This window comes from Tachysurus vachellii, chromosome 24, assembly GCF_030014155.1.
Source record: "Tachysurus vachellii isolate PV-2020 chromosome 24, HZAU_Pvac_v1, whole genome shotgun sequence".
NCBI classification, from domain to species: Eukaryota; Metazoa; Chordata; class Actinopteri; order Siluriformes; family Bagridae; genus Tachysurus; species Tachysurus vachellii.
This window is the reverse complement of record NC_083483.1, coordinates 10656315-10671492: the sequence shown is the minus strand read 5'-3', so window position 1 is coordinate 10671492 and position 15178 is coordinate 10656315. Positions and strand designations below refer to the sequence as shown.

The 15178-nt window shown below is 40.4% G+C and overlaps 2 protein-coding genes across 2 annotated transcripts; both read right to left on the bottom strand.

Annotated features, from left to right (window-relative positions):
• Positions 1 to 1994: 1994 nt before the first annotated feature.
• Positions 1995 to 5709, bottom strand: LOC132839077 (serine/threonine-protein kinase pim-2-like). The gene is made up of 8 exons (XM_060859856.1): positions 5653 to 5709; positions 4834 to 4900; positions 3526 to 3818; positions 3280 to 3387; positions 3143 to 3193; positions 2570 to 2942; positions 2303 to 2479; positions 1995 to 2163 (listed from the first exon to the last, which is right to left on the bottom strand). Exons 1-8 carry the CDS (start codon positions 5707 to 5709, stop codon positions 2000 to 2002), a joined length of 1290 nt encoding a protein of 429 aa, XP_060715839.1. The 3' UTR covers positions 1995 to 1999.
• A 1517-nt stretch (positions 5710 to 7226) lies between these two features.
• Positions 7227 to 9092, bottom strand: LOC132839076 (ABC-type oligopeptide transporter ABCB9-like). The gene is made up of 4 exons (XM_060859855.1): positions 8970 to 9092; positions 8547 to 8706; positions 8093 to 8229; positions 7227 to 8010 (listed from the first exon to the last, which is right to left on the bottom strand). Exons 1-4 carry the CDS (start codon positions 9090 to 9092, stop codon positions 7804 to 7806), a joined length of 627 nt encoding a protein of 208 aa, XP_060715838.1. The 3' UTR covers positions 7227 to 7803.
• Between the last annotated feature and the right edge of the window lie 6086 nt (positions 9093 to 15178).

Here is a 15178-nt window from a genome sequence, read left to right as displayed (position 1 = left end):
ACGGCAAAACTGTGACAAGCAGCAGTAAGACATGTGTATGTGGCATGTTGTGTAATCAGGTCCCTGACATGCTAGACATTAATGAGAACTCAGAAAGAGATTCTCAGTCAGTCAGTAGTCAAAACTCTGAGTGTACAGTTAAGTTTCCCATGGCTCCAATTCACTTAACTACAAATATGCGTGCTAGTGAAGAAGCGGAGGAACCAATGACCTCTTCTATGGTCAGAGGGTTTAAACGCAATGAGCTAGAAGCTGTGATTAAAAGTATTGGTAAATTTGATCCTGCCAAACAAGATCCATTAGACTTTCTAAAAGTTTTCGAGCAATATGCTGACATTTACAAATTTACAGATGGTGATGCATGTGTGTTGTTAACTGTGTGTTTGACTGACACTTTGTCTGGAGCGTTAAATCAGAAAGTCAAAACTAGAACTGCCAATAAGTTAGAGAGGAAACAGGCACTGCTTGAAGTCCTAGGTGTAATTAGCGATTATTGGAGACATTTAAAACTTTCAGTGGCAATCCAGACATCACACCAAATGATGTCAGCTTTAAATCTGCTTTGATTAACAAATGTGACTCACTCACTCGTTCTGCTGTGTCGATGTTTGTAACCCATCTCTCTGATTATAATGACATTATTGATAAAATGAAAGTTTTTCAACAACAATGCTAACGCAAAGAGATCCCATCCTGTGTCAGCAGTAGGTGTTAAAAACCTCAAAAAGAATAGAGCCAGACAGGTTTCCCAGAAAAAAGAGAACTACACTACTGGAGATAGAAAGGAAAGACTACCCCCTCGTAACCCTGATAACCTCTTGGTGTGTTATTCATGTGGCAAAGAGGGACATATTTCAAGGGAATGCAAATTTTCCCTTAAGAGAACAGGCCCCAAAACGGATTTAAACCAGTTACAGGCTACGGTAAACAGACTGAGAAAGGAGCTCAAGAATCTGTGTAACTCATTACCTGTTATTTTTCACCAAGCCAGAAAAATAAAATGCATTCTGGTCAGAATGTGCACCATCACAAATTTGAAAGTAGTGATGACGTTGTGGTAAAGAATTACCGAAATAAGGGGCCCATGGTCTGCTCACTGGGAGAGACTAGGCAGAGATTCACATCACAAGCTCTGCCACAAAACTAAAAAACAACAACCTGGTAAGAGATCATTCCACATAGATCCATTAATATCATAAAAAGCTGATGGCAGTCATAAGGGCCATGCAAATAGGCAAGTTTATATTGTATGTGTTTGTAATGTTTTTGTGTTATAAAAAAGGGGGGGGTATAAATTAATTATGTTTTCAAGAGTTTTTCAGATCAAAAAGAAACAAAGATGTGGGAATGGACAAGAAAGGCAGCTCTCGTCACAGCATTAAAGATACAAGAGTGCCCAACGCTGTCCCAAAGTGCTTATCTACAATGGATCCATGTTCCGGCCTTGGTGAACCTTACAGCGTGGTCTCCAGAACCAGATGAACAGTGTAACAGAGAGTGTGACAGGAACGTATAAGGTCTTCTTGACATCCTGAGATATCACAGTGCTGTTGCAACCAGTTCATCACCTCCTCAGAGAACATCTTCAAGTAAATAATCCCAAGGAACAAGTGTTGAAAGGATTCTAAGCATGGACAATTTGGGAATATTACAGAAGAATGTATTAAAGTAAAAAATAAAAGACCTACCAAGGTTTATCACACAGTTACCATCGGGAGAATGCCAAGGATTGGACATAGAACGCTGTGACAAAACTACATTGGTTTTATTTGCAAGTGTAATGTAAAGTTATTTACAAAGTGTCACATTTTTTTTATTTCTTACACAATGATCAAAAATCAAGAAAAGAAAATCATCAAAAGTCAGAAAATCATAAAAAGTAAAAAAAAAAAAAATCATCAAAAGTCAAAGTCACAATGATCAGAAAATAAAAACATATTACAAAGTCAATTTAATACATGAGTAATTAAAATGTATAAACAATAATTCTTTTGAATTCCTAATGAATCTCTAGTACTGGAGTCATTCCTCTTAGGACCAGGGGGACTCTGCAGCAGGGGGCAACCGTGTAATGTCGGACCCAGCGGTGTGCAATCACCTGCTCTAGTGTTGGACGTCTTTTTGGGTCCTTTTGTAGACACCAGTTGATCAGACTACAGGAAGCTGTGTGAAATTGGTTAAAAATGAAATATGGTAACCTTTAGAAATGTATGTTTATTATTTTCTCTCAGTTAGTAACTTTAAAAAAAAAATCCAGCTATTTAGCAATGGCAGCTTTGTGTACAAATGTGTATTTTATTACATATAGACAGATGATCTGGGAAACATTGGAGGCCATGAACAGTCTGGTGTGGGCTGTTAAACGGCATTTGTCCACACAGCAGGCTGTACAGGAGGACACCCAGACCCCAGACAGTAGCGGGTTCCGCCTCGTACTTTCTTTCGGTTAGCCATTCAGGAGGGAAGTAAATCGGAGTGCCTGAATGAGAGACAGAGAAAAAGTATCATCAGTAAGATCACAAAATGCTCCACTACCCTTCGAATCTACTCGTCTCTGAGGTGCAGGTACCTGCATATTCAGTGTAGGGAGTGTCTTTATGTAGATCACCGCAGCCAAAATCAATGAGCTTGACTTCAAGGGTGTGAGGGTTGATGAGAATATTTTCTTCCTTGATGTCACGGTGGAACACACCCCGGGCACGGCAGTGACGTGCAGCCTGAATGACTTGCCGCATGATGATTTTAGCCATATTTTCGGTCACGTCCACACGGCTACAGAAGTCGAAGAGATCGACGCAGTGGTCTGGCCTCTCCAAGACGATGACGATGCCTGCGGGCGTCTCGATCCAATCTAGCAGTTCGATCACATACGGACAGCGTGGCGGCTTGCACACGAGTTCCAAAATCGCCACCTCAGCGGGGAGTCTGCGTGTGTCACCGGGCTAAAAACAGAGCGGGCATGGTTAGTACTGGATTGGACAGAAATGAACATGAAGTCAAAATAACGATTAAAATGCAAGTGTAATTAATTAATAAGTCCCAATGACCATCCAATTGCGAGTTGGAAAAAACTGTGATTGACGAGTTTTGTCACTTTCACCCTTCGTATCAGGAAAATCACAAGTAATTTAAGTTCACTTACAACTGTGATGTACTTGTCATTTATAATCTTGGACATGATCTTCAGTGCCACCTGTAACACAGAAACAGATAAATAACTTTACAAGTCTTTCCTTGTCTTTATCAGTGCCAGGTAACTGCATTTGTGCTGAAAATTACCTTTTTCCTATCTGACTTCCGGACCCCTGCGCAGACGGAAGCGCAGCCTCCACGTCCTAGCATACGTCCCACTGCGTAGCGCTTTAAAAACATGTCTGTAGAACAAAAGTAACAAATAAATGAGTGCCGATTTAGAGATCCGGCTCAGTGATACTTCCTCAGACAGCATCTATTACGAGTCCAGAATTATGAAATGTCTGATCTCAAAACAGGTCATGTTCCTGTTTTCTGTCTCTCACCTTTCATCTTCTTATAGTTCTCCTCTGTCTCTGTTCTGTTCCTTTTTCCTGTCCCTTCAGGCCTGGACTCAGGTCCTTGAGAAACATCCATGCACTTTCTCTTCAAAGGATTCTCCTCGCCGACTGTCCTTGTGACAGTGGAGGATGCCTCTACATTGGTCTCAGGCTTGATGGTCTCCACGTCCTTCTCTCCTGACTCTGATCTCCTCCTTTTAACCAACTGCTCCTCACGTCTTTCGGAAGGAACATCCATCAGATTTCTCTTCTTGCCAACACGTTCTTGCACAACAAAGTGTGAGTCTGGTTAAGAAAAAAAAAGAAAAACAGTTAAAATTGATATGATTTTAACTGTGATATGATTTTATATATATCACATTTATATCATGATCTTATACACTTTGGAAGTCTTACACTTTTGTTGATATGATTAATAACACTTCAGCCAAGGAGTTAAGGAGACTTAGGAGATAATTGCCTTCATTTCTTTCGCATATTTAGACATAAATTCTTATTTTAATCAGTAAACAAATGGCTTCCACTAAAGTTATTGACTATAAAGAAAATAAACCCACTGGGGGAAACTTTTCAAGGTTGATGAATGAGTTTTAATACATTTATTTGTATACATAGAATTAATACACACACTCACACACTACCTGCTAGCCATCGATTCCATTTGCGTGATTTTTCTGTCTGCAGCTAATGAAAGCTCGCGCTCGCGCCTGTGACGTCATGTCACTCAAACAAAAACATGGGTTTGTTTATTTTTTTTAAAGCATGTTTTTCTTATGATTTAAGATCGGACATTTCTGTACTATTCTCTTGTATAAAGATATGAATGTTTATTAACAGAAGCAGAGTGTATAACCGCTCTCTAGCTCAGTGCTCAGATACTACACACTGGACCAGCACAACACCAGTGCGTCCAGAGAACATGTAACATGTTCAATACAATACAACTTTGTGTATAACATCCACATTATTACACTTTCTCACAGGTACAAAGTGCTAATGCTAAAGAGGCGCTAATGCTAAAGGGGCGCTAATGCTAAAGGGGCGCTAATGCTAAAGGGGCGCTAATGCTAAAGGGGCTATAATGCTAAAGAAGCGCTAGTGCTAAAGAGACGCTAATGCTAAAGAGGCGCTAATAAATACATTTATTAGTACATATAGAATTAATACACACACTACCTGCTAAAATAAATAGTTCCTCACAGCCTCCTCCCAAGTTTCATCAAAAATCATCTTAATCGTCTCTTCTGCTGTCGACATGGTTTCGTTTGTTTCTTTTTATTATTTAATTCGATCCAAAAACCTGCAGCTCTCCGTTTCTCTGTACTATCAGGGACAATTTCAATTATTTCAGTGCCACCGGGATATGACTTTATATATATATCACATTTATATCATGATCTTATACACTTTGGAGGTCTCACACTCTTGTTGATATGATTAATAACACTTCAGCCAAGGAGTGAGAACATTTCTCCAGCGTGAATATTTACTGTAATATTTACTGTAATATTTACTGTAATATTTAATATTTACTGTAATATTTACTTTAACAACTATTATTTTTTATTAAAAAAAGGGAGTTTACTTACTACATTCCAGACGATAACAAGCCATCGATTCCATTTGCGTGATTTTTCTGTCTGCAGCTAATGAGATTTTTTTAAGCGCTCGCGCCTGTGACGTCATGTCACTCAAACAAAAACATGGGTTTGTTTATTTTTTTTAAAGCATGTTTTTGGTATGATTTAAGATCGGACATTTCTGTACAATTCTCTTGTACAAAGATATGAATGTTTATTAACAGAAGCAGAGTGTATAACCGCTCTCTAGCTCAGTGCTCAAATACTACACACTGGACCAGCACAACACCAGTGCGTCCAGAGAACATGTAACATGTTCAATACAATACAACTTTGTGTATAACATCCACATTATTACACTTTCTCACAGGTACAAAGTGCTAATGCTAAAGAGGCGCTAATGCTAAAGAGGCTCTTACGATAAAAGTCTCTAATGGTAAAGAGGCGCTAATGCTAAAGGGACGCTAATAAATACATTTATTAGTACATATAGAATTAATACACACACACACTACCTGCTAAAATAAATAGTTCCTCACAGCCTCCTCCCAAGTTTCATCAAAAATCATCTTAATCGTCTCTTCTGCTGTCGACATGGTTTCGTTTGTTTCTTTTTATTATTTAATTCGATCCAAAAACCTGCAGCTCTCCGTTTCTCTGTACTATCAGGGACAATTTCAATTATTTCAGTGCCACCGGGATATGACTTTATATATATATCACATTTATATCATGATCTTATACACTTTGGAGGTCTCACACTCTTGTTGATATGATTAATAACACTTCAGCCAAGGAGTGAGAACATTTCTCCAGCGTGAATATTTACTGTAATATTTACTGTAATATTTACTGTAATATTTACTTTAATAACTATTATTTTTTATAAAAAAAAAGGGAGTTTACTTACTACATTCCAGACGAAAACAAGCCATCGATTCCATTTGCGCGTTTTTCTGTCTGCAGCTAATGAAATTTTTTTTTTAAGCGCTCGCGCCTGTGACGTCATGTCACTCAAACAAAAACATGGGTTTGTATCAGTGCTCAGCTGCCACACACTGGACCAGCACAACACCAGTGCGTCCAGAGAACATGTAACATATTCAGTACAATACAACTTTGTGTATAACATCCACATTACTACACTTTCTCACAGGTACAAAGTGCTGGTATATACAGTTCTACAGCATATGAGTGTATATACAGTGTCGCTTAAAATATGATCCAAAACATCATCAGGTTTTCACACAAGTCCCAAAAGCAGACAAACGAGCTCACATCGTTTAGAGCCGACAGAAATGCAGCTCTGTGCTGTAAGACTCGCGGTGGTGGTGTGTGTGTTTACATCAACACAGAATGGTGTAAGAACTCTGTGCTGGTTTCTAGTTACTGCTCATCATCTGTGGAGTTTGTGACTGTTAGATGCAGGCCATTTTATTTAGCACGTGAATTCACCACTGTTTACATTGTCAGAGTTTACTCAAATCTCAAATCCCTCTGACCTCTTTCCACTGTTCAGGAGTTTAATCTTTCACTCCCAAGAAGAATTGATGCTGTAAAAGGAGGCCTTAAGTGTTTTAATTTCATATTTATATGATGCTCCCTCTCTCCATTGTGTTCCTGTTGATTGTAACACTCCAATGTTCCCTTCTGAGCATTTTATGAAAGGTGTCAATAATTATGAGCTAACTGTATTCCCTGTATGTGCAGTTGAAACAGAATTATAAGTTTTGACCAGTAGAGAGCAGCAATTGATCATTTACTGAATTGATTAACTAAAATTACAGGCACACTCACACACACAAACACACACACACACACACACACACACACACACACACACACACACACACACACACACACACACACACACACACACACACAAACACTTAGTTGTTTGTATAATTCTAGGAGTGTTTCTCTATCAGAGCATGCTCCATTGATAGGAATCCAGAGGCATGTAAGGAAGACGTAGAAACACTAGCAAGTGTGAGGTTTATTCATTAGAGAAGTCAGAGAGACTTCTGTTCATTTTGTACAGAAATATTAGATGTACTAATAAGGTAGAAAGTAATATTGGGGACAGGTGGAAAAAAAAAGAAATACAATTGAATAAAATTAAATATTTATTGAAAGAATTTATGAAAGACATTTTAAGAGGGAAAAGGGATTGTTCAGCAAAGGTGCAGCTAAAAGAGTCACTTATGAGAGACATGCAGCTTCTACAAGTGAACATAAAACACATCTATCATAACCACAGATTGCAGAATCAGTTATAGTAATGGATATGTTCCTCAGCCTGGGTTCTTACCAAAACAAGATAAAAATCCATAACAGACAATGTTGTGATTTTATAATAATAAGAGTAGAAATCTGAATATTGTGACTAGTCACATGAATCATAAACATTTCCTTTCTGTCTGTATCTGTTTTCTACCAAACAAGCATCTATGTGATGATCCCACATGCCTAAAATGAAATAAAAAATAATATATTTTTCAGCATTATTTACAATGTGTAAATATAAAGTATACTGACAAACTATTGACACTGTAGCTGAAAAGACATTGTCAAATACCAAAAACATCTATTGTTGTTTATGATTACAGCCGTACTGTATACTGCTGAAGTGTCCATGCCTCCAGGTTTAATATTAGACTTTATTTCACATTAGTGAAACATGTTTCACATTAACTGTTACTGTTATTTTCAGTAAAGAGTTTTTCTTTCAGTTTGTAGTAATGTCCCTTCTTCTCCATGAGTTCCTGGTGGCTGCCTTGCTCCACAATCATCCCCTGGTCAATCACAATAATCTGGTCTGCCTTCTCAATGGTCTTCAGTCTGTGTGCAATCACCAGTAAGGTCTGACTGGGGCAGTTGGCCAGGGTTTGTTGGACCTGAGTGAGCATTTTAAAGCATGTTGTTACAGAGTGATTCTAGATACATTCTGTATGTGTGTGTATTTGTGTGCATGTGTACCATTTGTTCACTCTTAGGATCCAGAAAGCTTGTGATCTCATCCAGTAATATAACCTGTGGCTGTCTTATTAGTGCTCTAGCAATCGCAATGCGCTGCTTCTGACTGCTACCAAGAAGACTTCCTCGTTCTCCAACATCTGAGAAACAATGTTTATTCAAAATCTAATTTTAAATCTTGCTCAATCTCCATTTACACCTTGTTTTGAATATAAAACAAGGTGACGAATAGCAACTGAGTTCATGTGATCAGGACTACAATTAAATATGACATTTCATAATCGTGCAGTGCTCATGACAATTCAGTGATTTTAAGACATCCTGCCGTCATCAAAGTCGAAGATGACACTTTCTAATTACATATTTAACTTATATAGCATATTTTAATGTTTGATGTGCAATCTGCTGTACTGTTAATACAAACTGTAACTTCAAAGTCTGTTCAAGTGAATCATACCTGTGTCATAACCTTTCTGAAACTGGCAGATGAATTCATGTGCATTGGCTTTGCGTGCTGCTTCCTCTATTTTCGCGAGTGAACAGTTTGGTAATCCGTAAGTTCTATTGTCTCGTATGGTGCCGGAGAAGAGAACAGGCTCCTGACCCACAGCAACAAGCTGTAAAAGATAATTAATCAATATAGATGTCATTAATATTCATTTTTAAATAAGTTCAATTATTGAAGCAAAGCATTATTCAAGTATTATTGAAATACTTCAACAAAGTATTACTAACACCTATGCTCTATGCTACTATCTGCTATCATCAAATGCAAACTACACGAAATCACTTCTTGCACTTCAGCACCAAGGCCAGTTCAGAGTGTGGCTGCAAGTCAGAGCCAATCAGGAGCACAGATTAACTCTTCACTGGAGGGAACCAGGCGTAGCAGTAGGGGGAGGAATGTGTTTGAATTCTGGGTGGAAGATCCGATCTGCTGAGCCCAAGCCACGTTCCTGGTGTCTACCTCCCTGCCTTGCTGCTTCACCCACTCTTCCTCCATCACTAGCTAAAGCCTCCAGCACTGCTGCACCTATAGCTGCACCTAAAGCCTTTCCAGAGTACTCTGCTCACTGTCCACTTCTCCTTTGTGGCTGGAGGACACAATAATAAAGAGCACTATTTTTTCTCGATCCCCAACTATGTGCCTTTCATCCGTGTTCAAATCGCTGAAGCAAGTGTTACAATGTTGGTGTATGTGGGCAGTGAACACGGACCCTGCACCGGGAGTCAGCATGGAGAAGCTGCTCCAACACCTGCTTGAGACCAGCATACATCAGAATACAGTCTCCAGATGGCCATCAAGGAGTTGCTGGACCTGAAGAAAATAATCCAGGCAGCTGAGGTTCCTCTCCTGGACCCTTTGAATAAAATGACTGCCGATGAACACGACCGGATTACAGCTAAAAGTGTTTCTAAAGTAAGTGAAACAGTGATGGTGTAAATGTATGTATAGGCCTGATGTACCACGGCTCTGTAGAGTTTAAAGCAATAACCCGAAGTAGTGTGGTGTTGTCTGACAGACTGTGACAGTGTTTTAAACTTATGTTTTAAGTCCATGTGCTGTGGTTAAGTAAACAGTTAGGTTTTAACGCAAAGAAACCTGACGTACTGTGGTTTTGTCCCACGTAATGTGACTGTGTTACAATTTAAACTGTTTGTGAGTGTTTTTTTGTTTGTGAGTGTTTGTGAGTGTTACTGTAGTTGAACTCGAGGCCAGACGCAGTGTGACTGTGTTAGAAGCAGTGAGACTTTTGAGTTCAAAAGCCCGATGTGTTGTGGCTGTTTTGTTCATTTGCGTCCGAAGTACTGGAGCTGTGAATAAATAGACTAACGGTTAACTAGACAGCTTGTAGTCACAGAAACTGTGTAAAGTTTAAAGACTAAGATTTAAGACAAGTTTTGAGTTTGTGAAAATGGAACAGCTGATTGTTAAGTACATCTCTAAACACGGTTCTCAGGGAATGTTTGATGGAATAGAGAACATTGTTGATAAACCGTATGAGTGGGCTATTTCTAAGTTTGAAAGTGATCCTAAAATGCCCAAGAACAAAAAAGGAAAAATTGCCAATGCACTGCAAGCAGTTCTTGCATCGTACAAAGCCATTAGACAGACTTTAAATGCATTAAAGGCTGAAAATGAGCAACTGCAATCTAGACTAGATGACGGGATAATCTCTAAAAGAGGTTACCAGTTTAGTGAAATACTGTGGAAAGAAGAAAAGGTTAGGATGCAGAATAAGATTGCATGCCTTAAAACTAACAACAGCATGCTTAGTTCATCTGTTTAAAATTGTTCAAAGATTTGGAGGAAGCAAAGTCTGCTTGTCAATTCCTGATAAAAAACGGCAAAACTGTGACAAGCAGCAGTAAGACATGTGTATGTGACATGTTGTGTAATCAGGTCCCTGACATGCTAGACATTAATGAGAACTCAGAAAGAGATTCTCAGTCAGTCAGTAGTCAAAACTCTGAATGTACAGTTAAGTTCCCCATGGCTCCAATTCACTTGACTACAAATATGCGTGCTTGTGAAGGAGCGGAGGAACCAATGACCTCTTCTATGGTCAGAGGGTTTAAACCCAATGAGCTACATTTACATTTACAGCATTTGGCAGACGACCTTATCCAGAGCGACGTACATAAGTGCTTAAATCTCTAACATTGGATACATTAATGCTGGCTCACTAAGTTACATACTTAAGATACCATGAGTTTAAAACATTTGTTCAAAGTTACAATGAAAAAGTGTCAAAGGTTTTTTTTTTTTTAATGCAAAAGATAAGGAAAGAAGTGCTAATTGAAGTGTTTCCTGAATAAGTAGGTCTTCAACCGCCCCTTGAAAATAGCCAGTGACTCAGCTGTCCGGACCTCTAGGGGAAGTTCATTCCACCTCCTTGGTGCCAGTACAGAGAAGAGTCTTGTAGTATACTTGCCTCTTACCCTGAGAGATGGTGGAACCAGTCGAGCAGTGCTGATAGATCGGAGGGTGCGGGGTGCAGTGCGCGGAGTGATGAGGGCTTTGAGGTAAGAGGGAGCTGGTCCATTTTTGGCTTTCTAGGCCAGCATCAGTGTTTTGAATCTGATGCGTGCAGCTACTGGAAGCCAGTGGAGGGATCGCAGCAGCGGGGTGGTATGTGAGAACTTTGGCAGGTTGAAAACAAGCCGGGCAGCTGCATTTTGGATCATTTGCAGAGGACGGATTGCGTTCATAGGTAGACCTGCCAGCAGTGCAGTAATCCAGTCTAGAGATGACAAGAGACTGAACAAGTACCTGAGCAGCCTGTGTGGACAGAAATGGCCAAATCCCTCTAATGTTGTAAAGAACCCGACATGAGCGAGTCACATTAGCAACATGAGAGGAAAAGGACAGTTGATTGTCCTTGGTTACCCCAAGGTTGCGAGCTGTGGCTGAAGGGGAGATCAGATCGTTGTGCAAGGATATAGCAAGGTCATGACCTGGGGATGAATCACCTGGGATGAAAAGCAGTTCAGTTTTGCTAGGATTGAGCTTTAACTGATGAGCCATCATGAAATTTCTGCCAGACATGCTGAGATCCGGTCAGAAGCTGTGGTATCTGAGGGTGGGAAAGAGAAGATAAGTTGTGTATCATCAGCAGAGCAGTGGTAAGAGAACCCACGTGAGGAAATAACTTCCCCAAGAGAGTGAGTATACAGGGAGAAAAGAAGAGGACCAAGTACTGAGCCCTGTGGGATGCCAGTGGAGAGTCTGCGTGGAGCAGAGGTCACTCCCCTCCATGTTACCTGATATGAGCGTCCTTCCAGGTAGGAAGCAAACCATTCCCAAGCTGATCCGCAAATCCCAAGACTCCTGAGGGTGGATAAGAGAGTCTCATGGTTGACCGTATCAAATGCTGCTGAAAGGTCAAGGAGGATAAGGACGGATGACAGTTTGGCTGATCTAGCAGCATGTAGTTTCTCAGAGACATCCAAAAGGGCTGTCTCTGTGGAATGAGCTGCTGTAAAGCCAGACTGGTTGGGGTCTTGGAGGTTGTTCTGTGAGAGATAGACAGACAGTTGATTATAGACAATGCGCTCAAGAATTTTTGAAAGAAATGAGAGAAGTGATACCGGTCTGTAGTTACTGATGTCTGATGGATCCAGAGCGGGTTTCTTTAGGATGGGAATAACCCTTGCTCTCTTGAAAGTAGTTGGTACCTGACCAGATGCTATGGATCTATTGACGATAGTGGAAATGAAGGGCAGAAGGTCTTGCGAGATGGTCTGGAGCATAGTGGAAGGGAGTGGATCCAATGGGCAGGTGGTAGGATTGCAAGACTGGATGAGCTGTAAAATCTCTTCTGCTGCTACAGTTGAGAAATGCGACAACAAAGGTGTAGGGGAATCCATACTCTGAGATATAAGTGCAGTCGGGGCTGAAGTGAAGGTCCGGCAGATTTCCTCAATCTTCTCCTGGTAGAAGGAAGCAAAGTCTTCTGCAGTCAGGGAGGATGAAGAAGGTGGAGCCGGGGGGTTGAGCAGAGAAGAGATGATGTTGTGGAATTTCTGAGGGTCATGTGAGGAAGCTTCAAGCTTTTCCTTGTAGAAGGAAGTCTTGGCAGAAGTCACATCTGAGGAGAACTTGGCAAGAAGTGTTCGGTAAGAATCAAGATCTGCATCAAGTTGGGATTTCTTCCACTTTCTCTCTGATGATCTTAGCTCTCTTCGATTGTTGCGCAGCACATCTGAAAGCCAAGGAGCAGAACAAGAAGTTTTCTTGGGTTTAGTGAACATAGGGCAGAGGAAGTCCATAGTTGAGGAAAGAGAAGAGAGGAAAGTATCTGTGGCCGAGTCCAAGGGTAGTGAGGAAAAAGACTCAGGATCAGGAAGGGAAGAAAGAATGCCAGAAGCTACAGAAGAAGGGGAGACAGAGTGAAGGTTGCGGCGGGGTAGAGCGAGGGGGTGAGAGTTAGTTTTAGGTAGGGTAGGGAGAGTGATGGTGAAGGATACCAGGTGATGATCAGAGACGTGTAGTGGGGAAGCAGTCACGTCTGTAGCTGGAGAAGGACGGGTGAAAACCAGGTCCAGGACCTCCTTTGTGTGTGGGGATGTAGCTGTTGAGTGTGAGGGTGAATGAGTCGAGAAGAGACAGGAGGGAAGAAGAATGTAGCTTGTCAGAGGGGAGGTTGAAGTCACCAAGCAGCGTCAGAGGAGAGCTATCGGAAGGGAAAACACTAAGCAGTGTGTCCATTTCTTCCAGGAAGTCACCTAGGGGACCAGGAGGGCGGTAAACAACAATGATGACAAGGTTGATTGGAGAGGTAACTGAAATGGCATGGAATTCAAAAGAGGAGATGGTTAAATGTGACAAGAGGAGAGGTGTAAAGCACCATTTGTTTGACAGCAATACACCTGTACCACCACCACTGCCTGTTTCTCGTGGTGAGTGAGAGAAAGCAGAGGCAGAGGATAAAGCAGCTGGTGTAGCAGTGTTCTGTGGGGATATCCAGGTCTCTGTTAGCACAAGAAAATCAAAGGAGAAATGGGAAGTTAAAGCAGAGATAAAATCAGCTTTTTTCACAGCCGACTGGCAATTCCAGAGCCCACCTACCACCACTGTTTGAGACTTACACAAGGTATGGTAGAATATATCAAAACAGTACTAGACACTAATGTTACAATGTGTGAGAGAGAGATACTTACAAACTCTAGCGTCTGTAGCGGAGAACCTTCAATTTAAATAGGTAAGCCCTGCCCACAATTCACACCTTAAGGTAGACTGAAACTACTCCTGATTATCAGCTGAGAGAACAACAAAGACCAACACTATAAAATCAACAATGGTATAGAATATAACACAATTCAAATCAGACTACTCTAGAACAAAGTGAGTTAAGCAGATAGTATACAAAAGTCAGGAACCTACTTTACCAGAAGACAATATATTCAAATGAAGAGAGTTAAAGCACACTAGAAGCTGTGATTAAAAGTATTGGTAAATTTGATCCTGCCAAACAAGATCCATTAGACTTTATAAAGGTTTTCGAGCAATATGCTGACATTTACAAATTTACAGATGGTGATGCATGTGTGTTGTTAATTGTGTGTTTGCCTGACACTTTGTCTGGAGCGTTAAATCAGAAAGTCAAAACTAGAACTGCCAATAAGTTAGAGAGGAAACAGGCACTGCTTGAAATCATAGGTGTAATGTCCGTTGACTGGGATAAAATATCTGATGTGCACATGAGGACAGGGGAGCACCCCATGGCATTTTCAGAGCGATTATTGGAGACATTTAAAACTTTCAGTGGCAATCCTGACATCACACCGAATGATGTCAGCTTTAAATCTGCTTTGATTAACAAATGTGACTCACTCACTCGTTCTGCTGTGTCGATGTTTGTAACCCATCTCTCTGATTATAATGACATTATTGATAAAATGAAAGTTTTTCAACAACAATGCTAACGCAAAGAGATCCCATCCTGTGTCAGCAGTAGGTGTTAAAAACCTCAAAAAGAATAGAGCCAGACAGGTTTCCCAGAAAAAAGAGAACTATACTACTGGAGATAGAAAGGAAAGACTACCCCCTCGTAACCCTGATAACCTCTTGGTGTGTTATTCATGTGGCAAAGAGGGACATATTTCAAGGGAATGCAAATTTTCCCTTAAGAGAACAGGCCCCAAAACGGATTTAAACCAGTTACAGGCTACGGTAAACAGACTGAGAAAGGAGCTCAAGAATCTGTGTAACTCATTACCTGTTATTTTTCACCAAGCCAGAAAAATAAAATGCATTCTGGTCAGAATGTGCACCATCACAAATTTGAAAGTAGTGATGACGTTGTGGTAAAGAATTACCAAAATAAGAGGCCCATGGTCTGCTCACTGGGAGAGACTAGGCAGAGATTCACATCACAAGCTCTGCCACAAAACAAAAAAACAACAACCTGATAAGAGATCATTCCACATAGATCCATTAATATCATAAAAAGCTGATGGCAGTCATAAGGGCCATGCAAATAGGCAAGTTTATGTTGTATGTGTTTGTAATGTTTTTGTGTTATAAAAAAGGGGGGGGGGGGTATAAATTAATTATGTTTTCAAGAGTTTTTCAGATCAAAAAGA